We start from the raw sequence: 16,250 nt of genomic DNA on the forward strand, positions 1-16,250 counted from the left end.
TTTGATTGCCAACTTTACCGCCTGCTGATGTGCTTGTAACAGTAGGCTGCCATGGATCTCCTCCTTCAACCCTCATGCAAACAGATCTTGTTGGCAGGCTACTTTGTGAACTTAGGCACTGTCCCTCCCCACCCCCTCACTCACTTCTCCAAGTGGCCTTCAATATCTGTAGAATAGTGTTTGAAAATACAATATTTGAAAGATTGTCTCTCATTATATACTCAACTATTTGCTGCACTCTGCAGGTGAGGGCCTTCTAGACCAGACAAGAAAGGAGGAGGAGTGGCGTTATATGTCAGGGATGTGTATACCTGTGAAGAGATCCAAGATTTAGAACCTCAAAGCCAAAGTGAGAGCATTTGGGTCAAAATTAAGGGAGAGAAGAATAACAGAGACCTCATTGTGGGAGTTTACTATAGATCCCCAAGCCAAACGGAGGACATAGATGATGCCTTCCTGGAACAGATGGCCAAGCATGCAAAAGGAAGGGAGATAGTAGTAATGGGGGACTTCAATTACCCGGATATTTGTTGGATGTCAAATTCAGCCAAGAGCATAAGGTCAAACAGATTCCTCACTGGCCTTGCAGACAACTTCATTGTCCAGAAAGTGGGAGAAGCAACAAGAGGAACAGCCATTTTAGATCTGGTCCTAACCAATGTTGATGACCTGGTTAGTGGGGTAGAAGTGGAAGGATCATTAGGCGCGAGTGATCATGCTCTTCTGAAGTTTACTATACAGCGGAAAGGAGCAGCCAAGCACACTAGGGCTCAATTTCTTGACTTTAAGAAAGCCGACTTCATAAAACTTAGGGAAGTGCTGGGTGAGATCCCATGGACAGTAATACTAAAAGGAAAGGAAGTTCATGATGGCTGGGAGTTTGTTAAGAGGGAGATAGTAAAAGCACAACTTCAGGCAATACCAATGAGACAGAAACATGGAAGGTGCCTAAAGAAGCCAGGGTGGCTATCTAAAGAACTTTTAACTGAGTTAAGATTAAAAAAGGATGTGTACAAAAAATGGAAAAGGGGGGAAACCACCAAAGAGGAATTCAAACAAATAGCCAGCACGTGTAGACACAAAGTCAGAAAAGCTAAAGCACAGAATGAACTCAGGTTTTCTAGAGAGGTTAAAAGCAACAAAAAAAGGCTTTTATGGGTATGTTCGTAGCTAAAGGAAGAACAAAGAAACAGTGGGGTCACTCAGAGGAGAAGATGGTGAAATGCAAACAGGGGACACAGAAAGGGCTGAACTCCTCAATGCCTTCTTTGCCTCAGTCTTCTCCAATAAAGAAAACAATGCCCGACCTGAAGAATTCAGAGCAAATGATTCAGCAGAGGAAACACAGCCCAGAATAACTAAGGAGATAGTACACGAATACTTGGCTAGTTTAGATGTATTCAAGTCTCCAGGGCCAGATGAACTGCATCCAAGAGTATTAAAAGAACTGGCAGAGGTGATCTCAGAATCACTGGCAGTCATCTTTGAGAACAGGCGAAGTCCCAGCAGACTGGAGGAGGGCAAATGTTGTCCCTATTTTCAAAAAGGGGAAAAGAGAGGACCCAAATAATTACCGCCCAGTCAGTCTAACATCAATACCAGGGAAGATTCTGGAGCAGATCATTAAGCAAACAGTCTGTGAGCACCTAGAAAGGAATGCTGTGATCACCAATAGTCAGCATGGATTTCTGAAAAACAAGTCATGTCAGACTAACCTGATCTCGTTTTTTGACAGAATTACAAGCCTGGTAGATGAAGGGAACGCAGTGGATGTAGCCTACCTTGATTTCAGCAAGGCATTTGACAAGGTGCCCGATGATATTCTTGTAAAGAAGCTGGTAAAATGCGGTCCTGACTATGCTCCCACTCAGTGGATTTGTAACTGGCTGACTGACCGGACCCAAAGGGTGCTCATCAATGGTTCCTCTTCATCCTGGAGAAGAGTGACTAGTGGGGTGCCACAGGGTTCTGTCTTGGGCCCGGTCTTATTCAACATCTTTATCAACGACTTGGAGGATGGACTCAAGGGCATCCTGATCAAATTTGCAGATGACACCAAACTGGGAGGGGTGGCTAACACCCCAGAGGACAGGATCACACTTCAAAACGACCTTGACAGATTAGAGAACTGGGCCAAAACAAACAAGATGAATTTTAACAGGGAGAAATGTAAAGTATTGCACTTGGGCAAAAGAAATGAGAGGCACAAATACAAGATGGGTGACACCTGGCTTGAAAGCAGTACATGTGAAAAGGATCTAGGAGTCTTGGTTGACCACAAACTTGACATGAGCCAACAGTGTGACGCGGCAGCTAAAAAAGCCAATGCAATTCTGGGCCGCATCAATAGGAGTATAGCATCTAGATCAAGGGAAGTTATAGTGCCACTGTATTCTGCTCTGGTCAGACCTCACCTGGAGTACTGTGTCCAGTTCTGGGCACCACAGTTCAAGAAGGACACTGACAAACTGGAACGTGTCCAGAGGAGGGCAACCAAAATGGTCAAAGGCCTGGAAACGATGCCTTATGAGGAACGGCTAAGGGAGCTGGGCATGTTTAGCCTGGAGAAGAGGAGGTTAAGGGGTGATATGATAGCCATGTTCAAATATATAAAAGGATGTCACATAGAGGAGGGAGAAAGGTTGTTTTCTGCTGCTCCAAAGAAGCGGACACGGAGCAATGGATCCAAACTACAAGAAAGAAGATTCCACCTAAACATTAGGAAGAACTTCCTGACAGTAAGAGCTGTTCGACAGTGGATTTTGCTGCCAAGGAGTGTGGTGGAGTCTCCTTCTTTGTAGGTCTTTAAGCAGAGGCTTGACAACCATATGTCAGGAGTGGTCTGATGGTGGCTCCTGCTTGGCAGGGGGTTGGACTCGATGGCCCTTGTGGTCTCTTCCAAGTCTATGATTCTATGATTCTATGATTCTACAGGTACCATCTTATCAGACAGTCCACAAAATGCAGGACTTGGGCCTTGAGTGTTGTGGCATCTGCCCTTTGGAACGCTCTCCCCTTGGAGATTAGGCAGGCGCGGCCTCTGTTGCCTTTTCAGCACCTGCTGAAGACCTTCCTCTTCCCACAAACCTTTTAAGTAGAGATCTTTCCCAGTCTGCACCTGTACTGAAATGGATTTAAGTTTTTAAAAATGCTTCCATTCTTTAATCTTTTGTTGTTTGCCGCCTGAGGCTCCTTTGAAAGGAATAAATAAAAATAAATAAACAAACTTGCTACTGGCCACAAATGTGAAAGAAGAAACTAGGGCAAGCACAAAGTCTGATGCAATGCTGTAATATTAAGTTTATGGCCTAATTTACCAAGTTGCCCACAAATCTGGTCAAAGCAGCACCAATCTTTATCACTCAGCTTTACGTATTGTTTCCGCTTAATTTCTTATATTTCTATATTGCTTCACGTAGCCGGAGGTGTCCTGGTATGATTTATCATAATAAATACAATCTGGATCCCCTTGAGTTCTTTAGCTGGCTTCTCTGGAAGTAGCCATGTAAGAAGGGATGAATCTATCAATCTCTCATTTTTCCCATCTTAAATTCAGTATAAAAAATCCTCTCATGAAAATTCATCAGCATTTCACTGCTAATTTCCCTTTATATACATATTTCTGTATGCAATTTCCCCCAATATGCAAGTTTTCAAAGCAATTTCCTCTAATATAAAGCATTTTTTTTAATTTTCACTAATAGGCATTTTTATGCACATTTTACCATATTGCCTGCATTTCTGTATGTAGTACTTGACCGGAGAACTGTGTTGCAAAATTTTGAGATAAATTAATTTTGGAGGATGGCTGTGTTTTGGTTCAGAAGGACCTCTAAATGAGAATTGAATTGAATTCCCTCTCCCCAAGGTAGACTCGTAATGCGGGGAATCGGGTTCGCGTCCCTGCTCCTCCACATGCAGCTGCTGGGTGACCTTGGGCTGTTCACACTTCTCTGAAGTCTCCCAGCCTCACTCACCTCACAGAGTGTTTGTTGTGGGGGAGGAAGGGAAAGGAGAATGTTTGCCACTTTGAGACTCCTTCGGGTAGTGATAAAGCTGGATATCAAATCCAAACTCTTCTTCTTCTTCTTCCTGCCAACCTAGCAGTTCAAAAGCACATCAAAGTGCAAGTAGATAAACAGGTACCACTCCGGCGGGAATGTAAACAGCGTTTTCTGTGCGCTCTGGTTTCTGTCACGGTGTCCCGTTGAGCCAGAAGTGGTTTAGTCCTGCTGGCCACATGACCAGGAAAGCTGTCTGTCGACAAACGCCGGCTCCCTTGGCCTGAAAGTGAGATGAGCACCACAACCCCAGAGTAGCTTTTGACTGGACTTAACTGTCCAGGGGTCCTTTACCTTTTTTTATTATTATCTAGAAATAAACAGATCTTACAAAAATGCCATAAAGCCTCCAGGATTCCTCTCATCACAAGGGAACGAACCTTCATACTGCCTCGCCATGGAGTTATAGGTGCAATGGCATCATTATTTAATTAAACTGATGAAATCCCAAATGTTAGATTTGGGAAGCGATGACTATTTCTGAAGAATGACAGCGTTATCAAAACTGGAGAGGATGTTTCATATAAAATTAAATACAGCTGGGCCTGTAAACATTGCTCAAGTGAAGCAACTCATTGGGAAAACAAAAGCAAAACAAAAACATTTTTTCTTGTATTGCTCAGGGACAGATTGTTACAAAACTTTGAAGCTTGTCAACAGGCAGAAAAAGCTGTCAGTTGGTAGAATTAGGGTGAGATTCCCCCACCCCCACCCGGTTGTTGTTACTTAGATCTTCTGGCTATTAGAGCAAGAGAAATTGACTTGGCAGATGTGAAAACCTTTGGGAAAAATTCAAAAGAGATATTTGTGCTGGATTGTAATCAGAAAGATGCGGCAGTTCTTTGCAGAACCACCCAGAAATCTTCACAGGTCTCATGATCAAGCAAAGCATTTGATTTTTCTGGAATGTGGACATGTGCTACATGCATAGAAAGTTATGTTCTTCAGGGGGATTTTTACTTATTCATTTCCACTTTTTGTCTTTTTTTTTTAAGAGACTGAATAAAAGAAATTAGGAATAAGCTGAAACACCTTACATTATTTTGGGTTCATTTTAGTTAATACTGGGAAATATGGTAGCCATGTGTCTTACTTTACTAAGAACTGTCTGTTCAAAGGCTGTCCAGTTCAAGTCTTTCCTGGCTTGATAAATGGTTTTTTATCACGTGTCCACTTGTTTTGGTTTTAGTATTGTTTCAAAAGTTTCTGTGTTTTTAACTGTTTTCAATTATATATAAATCTAATTGAGATGGTGTCTTAGAAGGTGATCAATAAATTAATGACACAGATAATAATGATGAGGATAATAATAATAATAATAATAATAATAATACTTTCCATTTTTTGTTATATCACTGCAGTTATGAGGCAAAGGCTTTTCAGCTAGCCATCCACATTGTGGAAACCCTTTCTCAGGGACACTTGACACATCTGCTCTGTACTAGTTTTTAAGAGGCTATTTTGCACCAGTGAGCAAAACTTAGTTTTATTAGATTGCACTGAGATCTTTCTGACATGTGCGCTCTCTCTCTCTCTCTCTCTCTCTCTCTCTCTCTCTCTCGTTGTCCAACATTTTGCTGCCTCAGGTCCTAAGAGTCCCCTTTCTTTTCAGCCTCCCTCATTTCCCTTCTGATTGGCCCCATCACCTGCTCCTAAGAGCTATATTGCTTCTGTTCCCATTGTCATAGGGCCCATCCACACTTCCTCTTGTACTGCCACTTTTCCCTGGGAAAACCCCACTGTTTTCCACTGTATTGGGATGAATGCCAATCCATTTTCTTCCAATTCATCAGGGTACTTTCCCGGGGAAAGTAGAGGGGCAAATGGTAAACCACTCAAACTCATGACAAGTGGAAGTGTGGATGAGCCCATAGTTGGCCATGGAACACCAGGAGCAAATCAGGGTTGATATGACTAGATAGAGGTTGTTGCTGCCATCCCTCTGTCTCGAGAGACAATGGACTGTGCCTCCAGGGGTGAAGTCACACCACTCTGTGATCTCCCCGATGTGCAAGTCTAGGCTGTGTGGATGGAGATTCTGGGCTGACCAAACAGCAAGACACCCCTTTTGGCCTCTCTGATGTGGTCCAAAGGAAAGCAGCATGTTTGGCACCAATGTTTGCCACAGTTGCTGGAAAGGGGCGCACACGGCGCCATCCAGCCATCTTAGGGATGCCACTCTGGATTTGTGGAGGGTTTACTCCTGAGCCTTTTCTTCTCCTGAAGATACCCTGCAAGGCAGCAGAGGTTAAGGAGCAGAGTTCTCCTTCTCCTAGATGGGCTCCCTTCCCAGGTGGACGAGCCCCACTTGTCCCTCACTTCCTGGGGAGGGCGGGATACAAATAAAAGATGATGATGATGATGATGATGATGATGATTTACAGCACATGCAGAAACAACCTTCTTGACTGCTGGACCCACTATTGGTCTCCTCTGCTCAATCTGCCAGCACCTGTCTTCACATTCAGGGAAGTCTTTAACTCACCAAGAGTTTGAAACCCATCGGCTTCCCTCACCTGGTTTAACCGGCCAGTCAAAGACATTCCCTGGGGTGTGGCTGCTGTCACCTGCTGACAGCTTCCTGGAGCCGCAGGTGAGAGCTGGGAGCAGGGTGAGGACAAACTACCCCAGAAGGAGCATGACATGTCCCCCACCAGAGGTACTACCCCTCCCCCAACACACCATACACCCCTATTGACTTGAGTAGACTTGGATCATTCAAGGCATTTAATACAAAGGTGCTGGGCAGGAGCTCAAGACTCCCTTGGCAACCACCTGTGCATCCCAAGGGAAGGTTAAAGCAATGGGCAGCATAGTCTTAAACCACTCTAACATAGAGGAAAGAAGCCCAGGAAGCCACTTCATGCTGCAGTTGCAAGAGTTTTGCACCAGAGGGCGCTGGAGAATAAGGCCCACGGGGGTCTCTCGGTCAAGGCTATTGGTTTTTCTGGAATAAGACATAAAAGGAAATTCTGCCCGAGGCGAGAGACGCAGCAAATAAAAGAGAACCACCTATTTCCATCTCACATATAATCATACTGTTAGGGGTTATGTTGCTAAATTTGCTGCCTTGGGGCAGATGAGAGGAGAATGCTTCAATCTCTGTGTTTTACATATATTCTGAAGAACACTTGTGGCATGTGCTTGTTCCAGAGGGAAGGATGCCACCCATTCAAGAAGGATTTAATAACAGGAGATTCATCTAGAAACTCAACCTGCATTTTGTGGAGCTCAGGCAGGGAAAGGGGAAAGGAACACAGCACATTAAAAAAAACTATATATAATGTAGCACTAGGAAACCCTTCTGTTTTCAAATCCCTTTAGTGAGACATAAATGGATAAAACATTCCATATTTGATGGGCTTCCAGCTAATAGTACTTGACTGCAGGAAGTTAAAGGGAAAGGGGAAAGCATGTTTCCCCAACTCAGGAGATGTGTTTTGTCAAGATTTTACATAATTAACAGATTTCAGCGGAGAAGGAAGGGAATTGGGTGGGCAGTTCCTGTAAAAATGAGGAATGAATGGGCCTTGGCAAAAGTGGCTGCAGACCCTCCCTCCCCCAGGGAGACCTCACCTGCTGGGATTTTGTGGGAACAAGGTAGAAAATGGCCCATATTCTTCAGTCTGTAGCTGTCCTAAAGTAGGATATTCTAGACCAAGGGTGCCTAACCTGTGGTCTGTGGGATGCATAAAGCCCCATCAATGGTTCATTAGTGGCCCCGGGCAAGACCCACCAGAAGTGTCTGAAGGCAATTCACACACAGGAACCTGCCTTATACTGAGTCAGACCACTGGCCCATCTAGCTCGGTACTGTCTGCACTGACTGGCAGTGGCTCTCCAGGGTTTCAGATAAAGGTCTATTCCAGCCAGCCCAGGGATGTCAAGGATTTAAGCTGAGAGCTCCTGCATGCAAAGCAGATGCACCACGACATCAAGGAGTATAGGAAGCCGCCTTCTACTGAATCCAACCACCAAGCTAAGCCTTGTCTAAGCACTGGCTGGCAACTCTCCAGGGCTTGAGGCTGGGTCTCTCCCAGCCCCACCTGGAGCTGATGATTCATTTACATTTATTATCTACTAATAATAAGGAGCCTGGGCTGATGAACAACAAGTGGTAAGGTAATAAAAGCATCTTGAAAGCAATTGCTGTACACATGCAGAATGAGAAAGAGGAAGGTCTTGTATGCACTGAAAAGACAACAAAGATGGCACTTTTTGGAAATTCAAGGGGAGGGCATCCCAAAGGGCAGGTGTCACAACACTAAATGCCTGATTGTATGGAACAGACCTCCTAATACGATGGCATCTGCAAGAGACCTGAACCTTCTGCATGCAGAGCAGATGGGTTACCACTAAGCTACAGCAGCCCTTTCCCAACCATTAGGAACATAGATACATACCTTCCAAGTGTCCCAGAATTATGAAAGCCTTCCCAGCTTCTGATTTGATCCCAGAATGTCCCTATTTCGCCAAGCTCAGGGAGGAGGTGCTTGTCCTGAGCAACAGCAGTGGCAGCAGCAGCTGCGGCTGCGGTGGAGCCTCTCCATGGCCTCCTCCCTTGGGCACCTTGTGGCAGATGCTGGAGAGCAGGCGAGGAGGAGGAGAGGCTCCTTTTGCTGCTGACGCCCAGTCTCGCATGAGGCGCCAGCCCTGAGGTACAGACAGAAGGCAGGGCTGCCCTGGGCGGGAAACATGGGGCAGCAGAGTGCAGTCTTGATTTTCTTTATTTAAAAAATGCTTTGTGTGTCTGCATCTATTTCTGCCCCTTTATAAGATTAATTTAGGAGTGTGTGTTTTTATTTTTGTAAATCTACCAAAGAATCAAATCAAATCAAGATTAAGGGTTTTTCTCAGGATGGTGAAGGGGTGTGTGATGTATCCCTTTGGACTAGTGGTGGCAACATTTGCCCTTCTTCTGATAGGAAATGCTTTGCAGGGGACAATGACAAAAAATGGGGGTCAAGGAGGTCAGTTGCGGCCAGGGGGGAGTGAGAAATGCCCCTATTTTCATCTGATGAATGTTGGAGGGTATGTAGATAGGAAGCTGCCTTGTACTGAATCAGAGCCTAGTGGCACCGCCTGGCTTTTCAGGTTTCAGACAGACTTCTCTCCCAGCCCCCTCTGTGCTTTTCCACTGAGCCACAACTCTTCCTCAATATAAGAAGCACATAACTGGAGGCAAACATCACTCACTCCTATGAGGCAGCAGACCTCATAGATCTCACATCAGATCCCCAGGAAAAGAGAGACAGACAGACAGACAGACAGATGCCGCACCCTAAGATGCCTTGAGCCCCTGGGGTAGGGCATTCAACTAGTGTGATGGAAACCACTGGAATCGCATGGAGCCCTCCCAATGGCTTGCTACATGGACACTTGGAGGACTGGGGAGAGCACACAGGGGGTTCCCATGTTGATGCTTTTAGAAAACCAAAGGCTCTTACCTCTTAACTCGCCTAGATCCAGCGTCTTCCCTAGTTGCTCTAGTAAATCTGCCCTGGCCGCATTCTTTTTGTGCTTCTTCCCGTCATAGTGTTGCTGTGCCATCATTGGGTTATTAAACCAAGCCGTGCAGAGCTGGCAGTACCTGTCAGAGTCTCTTCTCTGATGGGGTGAAGACACCAGAGGAGAACTATCCAGGTGTGACTGCTTTAGGGAACTCAGGTTGGTCTCTGCAAGAGAACAAAAGCAGGTCAGGTGAGCTGAATAAGAAATAGTTTTATTACATAATTATGCCCAACAGGCATTCTCACCTTTAGCTACAACAACAACAATTTATTTATACTCCAACAATTTGGCTGGGTTTCCCCAGCCACTCTTTCTCACTCCACTTTCTCACTCCACTTCCAGACCCACCTCCAGCTTGGGCCTCACTTCCTAAACTAGGTAAGGGAGGTGCCCTTAATGGTTTATCTTTCACATTTATCCTCAAAGTGGCCAATGGCAACTATAATTGTGGGGTGCATGCAGCCATGTGGTGAGCGCTCATCATCTGTGGCATCTTGCCACTAGCAGAGGAAGAGCCTCTGTGGTCAGACAGGGCTGGCAGGGCCTGCCATTGGACAAAGTGAGGGAACTGCTTCAGGCAGCAGATACTGAAGCCATTCTTCTCTGTTGGAGGACAGAGCTGGGGAAGAATTGCAGCACAGGGGTGGAGAATTTGCTTTGCAGGCAGAAGGTCCCAGGTTCAATTGCTGGTGCCTCCAGGAACGTGCGAAAAACTGCTCCTTGAAGCCCTGAAGAGACACTGCCAGTCAGAGTAGATAATGCAAAGCTAGAAGGACCAGTGATCAGATTTGGCATAAGGCTACTTAATACATAAGGCACAAATACAAGTTGGGTGACACCTGGCTTGAGAGCAGTACATGTGAAAAGGATCTAGGAGTCTTGGTTGATCACAAACTTGACATGAGCCAACAGTGTAACGCGGCAGCTAAAAAAGCCAATGCAATTCTGGGCTGCATCAATAGGAGTATAGCATCTAGATCAAGGGAAGTAATAGTGCCACTGAATTCTGCTCTGGTCAGACCTCACCTGGAGTACTGTGTCCAGTTCTGGGCACCACATTTCAAGAAGCACACTGACAAACTGGAACGTGTCCAGAGGAGGGCAACCAAAATGGTCAAAGGCCTGGAAACGATGCCTTATGAGGAACGGCTAAGGGAGCTGGGCATGTTTAGCCTGGAGAAGAGGAGGTTAAGGGGTGATATGATAGCCATGTTTAAATATATAAAAGGATGTCATATAGAGGAGGGAGAAAGGTTGTTTTCTGCTGCTCCAGAGAAGTGGACACGGAGCAATGGATCCAAAGTACAAGAAAGAAGATTCCACCTAAACATTAGGAAGAACTTCCTGACAGTAAGAGCCGTTCGACAGTGGAATTTGCTGCCAAGGAGTGTGGTGGAGTCTCCTTCTTTGGAGGTCTTTAAGCAGAGGCTTGACAGCCGTATGTCAGGAGTGCTCTGATGGTGTTTCCTGCTTGGCAGGGGGTTGGACTCGATGGCCCTTGTGGTCTCTTCCAACTCTATGATTCTATGATTCTATGAAATTGGCTAGAACTAGAGGAAGACCAAGTTGGAAAAACAATAGATAAGGCTTTTGGGATTAAATAGAAGACATAAAGAGGTAAAAAACTGCCTGGTGACTGCCTTGGATATTTGAACTCGAGAGAAATGAAAGATTTGATTTTAAGAACAAATCGAGAAAAAGGGTTATGCATAGATGAAAAATTCATTATAATTTACAAGGAAACACTGAAAAGATTTCTGAAACACCATGAAGTGTTACAATATGAGAACATCATCAGATAATGGAGGCATACAAATTAGACAGAAAAATTATGGAATTTGCCGATTAGATTAAAAATTGGAATACAAAGAGGGAGGTGGGAGGAAGTCAAAGAAACAGGTTAAAAAAGAAGGAATTCGAAACCTTGAGTTGTTTGGGGTTTTTTCCCCTCTTTTTTGAGTTTCGTTTTTTGAGATTTTTTGTGTGGGGGGATGGGGAAGAGGGTTTTTTTCTTTGTTTGGATTTTTCTGTTTTTATTTCTTGTTTTCCTCTATCCTTTTCTCTTTTATGTGTCTTTTGTGGATATGTTGTGTTGTGTTATTGGAAAATTCAATAATTTTTTTTTTTTAAAAAAAAACAAATTAGACAGAAAAATTGGCTTCCAGGTGGAAAAATCAAAATTGGAAACAGAACTGTTAGAACCCAAAACTAAGATTTTGTCAAGAATGTATAACTTGCTGTTGAAATGGAATACTCAGGATGAAACAGTAAAATCCGCTATGATTAAATGGGCACAAGATGTTGTACATAATATAATGCTAGCTGACTGGGAACAGTTATGGACCACTGGTATGAAATTTACGGCATGTAATGCTTTAAGAGACAATATTATGAAAATGATATACAGGTGGTACATGACACCAGTCAAGCTTGCAAAAATCTATCATTTGCCCGATAATAAATGTTGGAAATGTAAAGAAACGGAAGGCACATTCTTTCACCTTTGGTGGACGTGCCCAAGGATAAAGACCTTCTGGGAAATGATCTATAATGAAATGAAAAAGGTGTTTAAATACACCTTCCTGAAGAAACCAGAGGCCTTTCTCCTGGGCATGGTCGGTCAATTGGTGTTAAAGAAGGATAGAACTTTCTTCATGTATGCCACAACAGCAGCAAGAACATTCATCGTGCAGTATTGGAAGACGCAAGAACTACCCACTCTGGAAGAATGGCAGATGAAGGTGATGGACTATACGGAATTGGCAAAAATGACCGGCAGAATCAGAGACCAGGGAGAGGAGACGGTGGAAGAAGATTGGAAGAAATTTAAAGACTATTTACAGAAATATTATAAAATTAATGAATGCTAGAATGACATCGGATGGAGGTTAAAAGGTTATTAGTAATAATAAGGTATGGAAAAATTTGAAGGTTAAAAGATGCAAAATTAAAGGTTTAATACTTTAAGATATTAAGATAAAGATTAAGATAAGATAGAGGGAAAGGATTTGCTGATTAAACATTTGGACTGGAATACAGTGAGGGGAGGTGTGGGGAAGTCTGGGAAATAAGCAAATGCAAGAAATATTATGAAAATGGAATTGTTTTTATCTGTTTTTCTTTTTATTTTTGTATTTTTGTATTTTTCTTTTCTTTTCTTTTTCTAAGTCTTAAAAATATTATTAAAAAAAAATACAATATGAGAACATCACAGCTGCAGACAGCCAGCTTGTTGACATCATGTGATATGGCTAGCTGTGGGAAAGTAAATTCCCAGAAGTTCACAGGCTTTGGGAGTCTATGTCCAGTGTGTAATTTGAGACCTTCCTGTTGCGTCTGTAAAGGAAGTCTTTGTCATTTGCTGGATGGAAACTGAAGTGATCGGACACGTTTTCTGTAGAGCTGTAATGTCAGAAATAAACAATATGTAAATTATTTTACATTTTATGTAAAATGTAAAATTTTATGTAAATTGTTTTAAATTGTTTTACATTACATTTTATGTAAAATGTAAAATTTTATGTTTTACATTACATTTTATGTAAAATGTAAAATTTTATGTAAATTGTTTTAAATTGTTTTACATTACACAGCTTAAGAGGCCTCAGGAGGCACAGGGACATTGCTGCTGCTGCTGCACTGTGAGTTGGGAAGGTCGCTCCCCCCTCAGGCTGATTCCATCTGGCCCAGGGGGCGGGGCCCAGACTGACTCACCATCGCCAGAGCTTAAGAGGCCTCAGGAGGCACAGGGACATTGCTGCTGCTGCTGCACTGTGAGTTGGGAAGGCCGCTCCCCCCTCTGGCTGATTCCACCTGGCCCAGGGGGCGGGGCCCAGACTCCCCTCTGCTATAGTTCTAAAGACACTGGTGCTGCTGCAGCAAATGTTAAAAATGTTTTTATTTATTTTAAAGTATTTTAAAGGGGTTTTTACTTTTTACTTTGTTGTACCACCATGTAGAGTGGTTTTTATTGATGTATGTGTCAGGGGTTCAGGAGCAGAGGCACAGGAAAGGGAGGAAATGGAGAGCGAGGGGGAGGAGTCCGAAGGAAATGTCAGCGATGACAGCGGTCCGAGGTCTCTGAGTCTTTCCAGTGAATCGGATGATTCACAGAAAGGGGCTCCCATGGTCAGGGCAAGGGGGGTGCCCAGGGGGACACCCCAGGAAGAAGGGGCCAGAGGGGACTCAGAGAGCAGCAGTTGGAAATCCGGACCAGCGTCCACACCAGAGTGCAGTAGGGGGGAGGAGTCCCAGGCATCGGGATCAGGCGGCGCGCTGCCAGCGGGAGAACATGAGGGAGGATTGACCACGCCTCCGTCGGGGAGCGAGGAAACGGTCAAGAGGAAGGTTGAAGGCTGCGCGCGCGCGCCAAGTTCAAATGTACAGGAGGGCGGCACAGTTGGCAGCCCGGATAGGGAGCCAGGTCCTAAAGCCCGCCGAAGAGAGCGGGAGGAGTCAGGGGGGTCAACGTCTGCATCGGAAGAGTCCAGGAAGGAAGGGACCCCGGGGGGCAGCAGGACCCAGAGGAGGAAGGAGAGACGGAAGAGGTGGAGTAAGGTTAGAGTCTTAAACTGGTGTACAGGGGGTGGAGATTCAGATGGAGCTTCGCCGGTCTAGACCCTAGATGTAGAGCTGGGGCGCTGCGGCTTGGAAATGGAAACTGTACTTCAATAAAGACTTTGGTACATTACTACCGGCTAGCGTTGGTCCTCTGTGAGCTGGGACCAGGAGCCAGCTCTGACAGTATGTTTATTTTGTTCCGTTTTATTTTGGTTTGGGGTTGGTTATTGAGTGGGGTGGGGACTGGTGTTGTTTGGTACAATTGTTTTTTGTTTTTGTTTTTTTGTTGTTGTTTTTTTGTTTGCTTTCTACTTGTAAATGGAGGTTGGTATGAGGCTTGGGATTGCTACCGTGGTGGGGCGAGGGAGGTATGGCGGTGGGGGCAGATGTTATAGGCGAAGGGGATCGAGATACGGATATGCTCGTACCCCTTCCAATCTGCGCCCCATCCCGAGGGACGAGGGTAGGGTGAGCAAGGATAACTCACCTCCGTCACTGGTGTTGTGCAATGCCAGGTCTATAGGCAACAAAACCGCCACCCTGCGAGATTTCTTCATCTCGCAGGGGGTCGACCTGGCTTGTGTGACGGAGACCTGGGTGCGCGAAGGGGATACTGTTACCCTACGAGAGATGGCGCCCCCAGGTTTCTCCGTCCTCCACCAGTCGCGGACTGTGGGCCGGGGGGGAGGGGTGGCACTATTAATCCGGGAAGATTATTCTTTCAGGGCTCTACCATCGCCATCGATCCCCGGTGTCAGGGCTGGCTCCGGGTCCCAGCTCACCAAGGACCAACGCTAGCCGATAGTACAGTATCAAAGTCTTTATTGAAGAATAGTCTCCATTTACAAGTCTCAGCGTCCCAGCCCTACGTCTGGACTCTAGACCGGCGAAGCTCTGTCTGGATCTCCACCCCCCGTGCACCAGTTCAAGACTCTAATCTTACTCCACCTCTTCCTTCTCTCTCTCTTCCTCTGGGTCTTACTACCCCCCGGGGTCTCATTCCTCCTGGACTCTTCCGATGCGGAGCTAGACCCCTCTGACTCCTCCCCCTCTCTTCGGCGGGCTTTAGGACCTGGCTCCTTACCCGGGCTGCCCACCTTGCCGCCCTCCTGTACATTTGAACTTGGCGCGCGCGCGCGTTTTACTTTCCGAATGACCGTTTCCTCGCTCCCTGACGAGGGTGTGGCCACTCCTGCCTCACGTTCTCCTTCTGCCTGCGCGCTCCCTGATCCCGATGCCTTGGACTCCTCCCCCCTACTGCACTCTGGGGGGGACGCTGGTCCGGATTTCCAGCTGCTACTCTCTGAGTCCCCTTCTTCCCGAGGTGTCCCCCTGGGCACTCCCCTTGCCCTGACCATGGGGGCCCCTTTCTGTGAATCCTCCGAGTCACTGGAGAGACTCAGAGCTCTTGGACTACTGTCGCCGCTGACATTTCCTTCCGACTCCTCCCCCTCGCTCTCTGTTTCTTCCCTCTCCAGTGACTCTGCTCCTGAACCCCTGACATCCATCCCCCCCTCGAAGCCCCCCCTTCCCCCCTCCCCTTCCTCCGGCGGGAGTGCTGGGTGCTCCGTCGTTGTGGGGGTGAATGGTGGATACAGTTCGTCCCCCGTGGCGTGCATCCAGTTAGAGAAATCCGGCTCGTCCTCCATGTCTTCGCCGACCTCGTTCTCCTCTGCTTCCATCTCCGTGCCGCCATGCTCGAACCCAACGTCCTCCCCCATCACGTCCATGTCCCTCTCACCCTCGTTCCCCTCTGGGTCCGTTGCCTGCCAAGGGCCCCTCAGCCACCTCTCCTCTCCTCGATTGTCCCACCAAAACGAGCGGTCTGAGGCAGACCCCGAGGGCGAGCCCTCCGGTGAACGTGTGTCTAATGGTGGTTCTTCGTCCGAGGTAAATCCCTGGAACGTGCTGGTAGAAAGCGTGGGTGTGAAAAGCCAGTCGTCGAAATACTCGGCTGGCATGGGCCTGTGTGGGAACAAGGCATGAAACTCCTCTTTGAGGAGAGGCTCGTCCAGGGCATAGTCCGGCACCCAACTGTTGGCGCTGGCCGGGGTACCTTCCCTTGCGAGAAAATATTCTACTCCCTCTTCCCCCCATCTCGAGTCCAAAATCTCTGTG

The 16,250-nt window shown here is 46.1% G+C and overlaps 1 protein-coding gene across 3 annotated transcripts in view; it reads right to left on the bottom strand.

Annotated features, from left to right (window-relative positions):
• Nucleotides 1-16,250, bottom strand: part of ZMAT4 (zinc finger matrin-type 4) — a 246,193-nt gene that overhangs the window by 52,022 nt on the left and 177,921 nt on the right. For all 3 annotated transcript variants that reach the window (XM_083456650.1, XM_083456651.1, XM_083456649.1), the window contains exon 5: nt 9,509-9,736. In XM_083456650.1, the coding sequence (XP_083312776.1) occupies nt 9,509-9,736 (228 nt within the window). The remainder of the gene's footprint in view (nt 1-9,508; nt 9,737-16,250) is intronic.

This window comes from Podarcis tiliguerta, assembly GCF_965153285.1.
Source record: "Podarcis tiliguerta genome assembly, chromosome: 8".
Classification (NCBI taxonomy): Eukaryota; Metazoa; Chordata; class Lepidosauria; order Squamata; family Lacertidae; genus Podarcis; species Podarcis tiliguerta.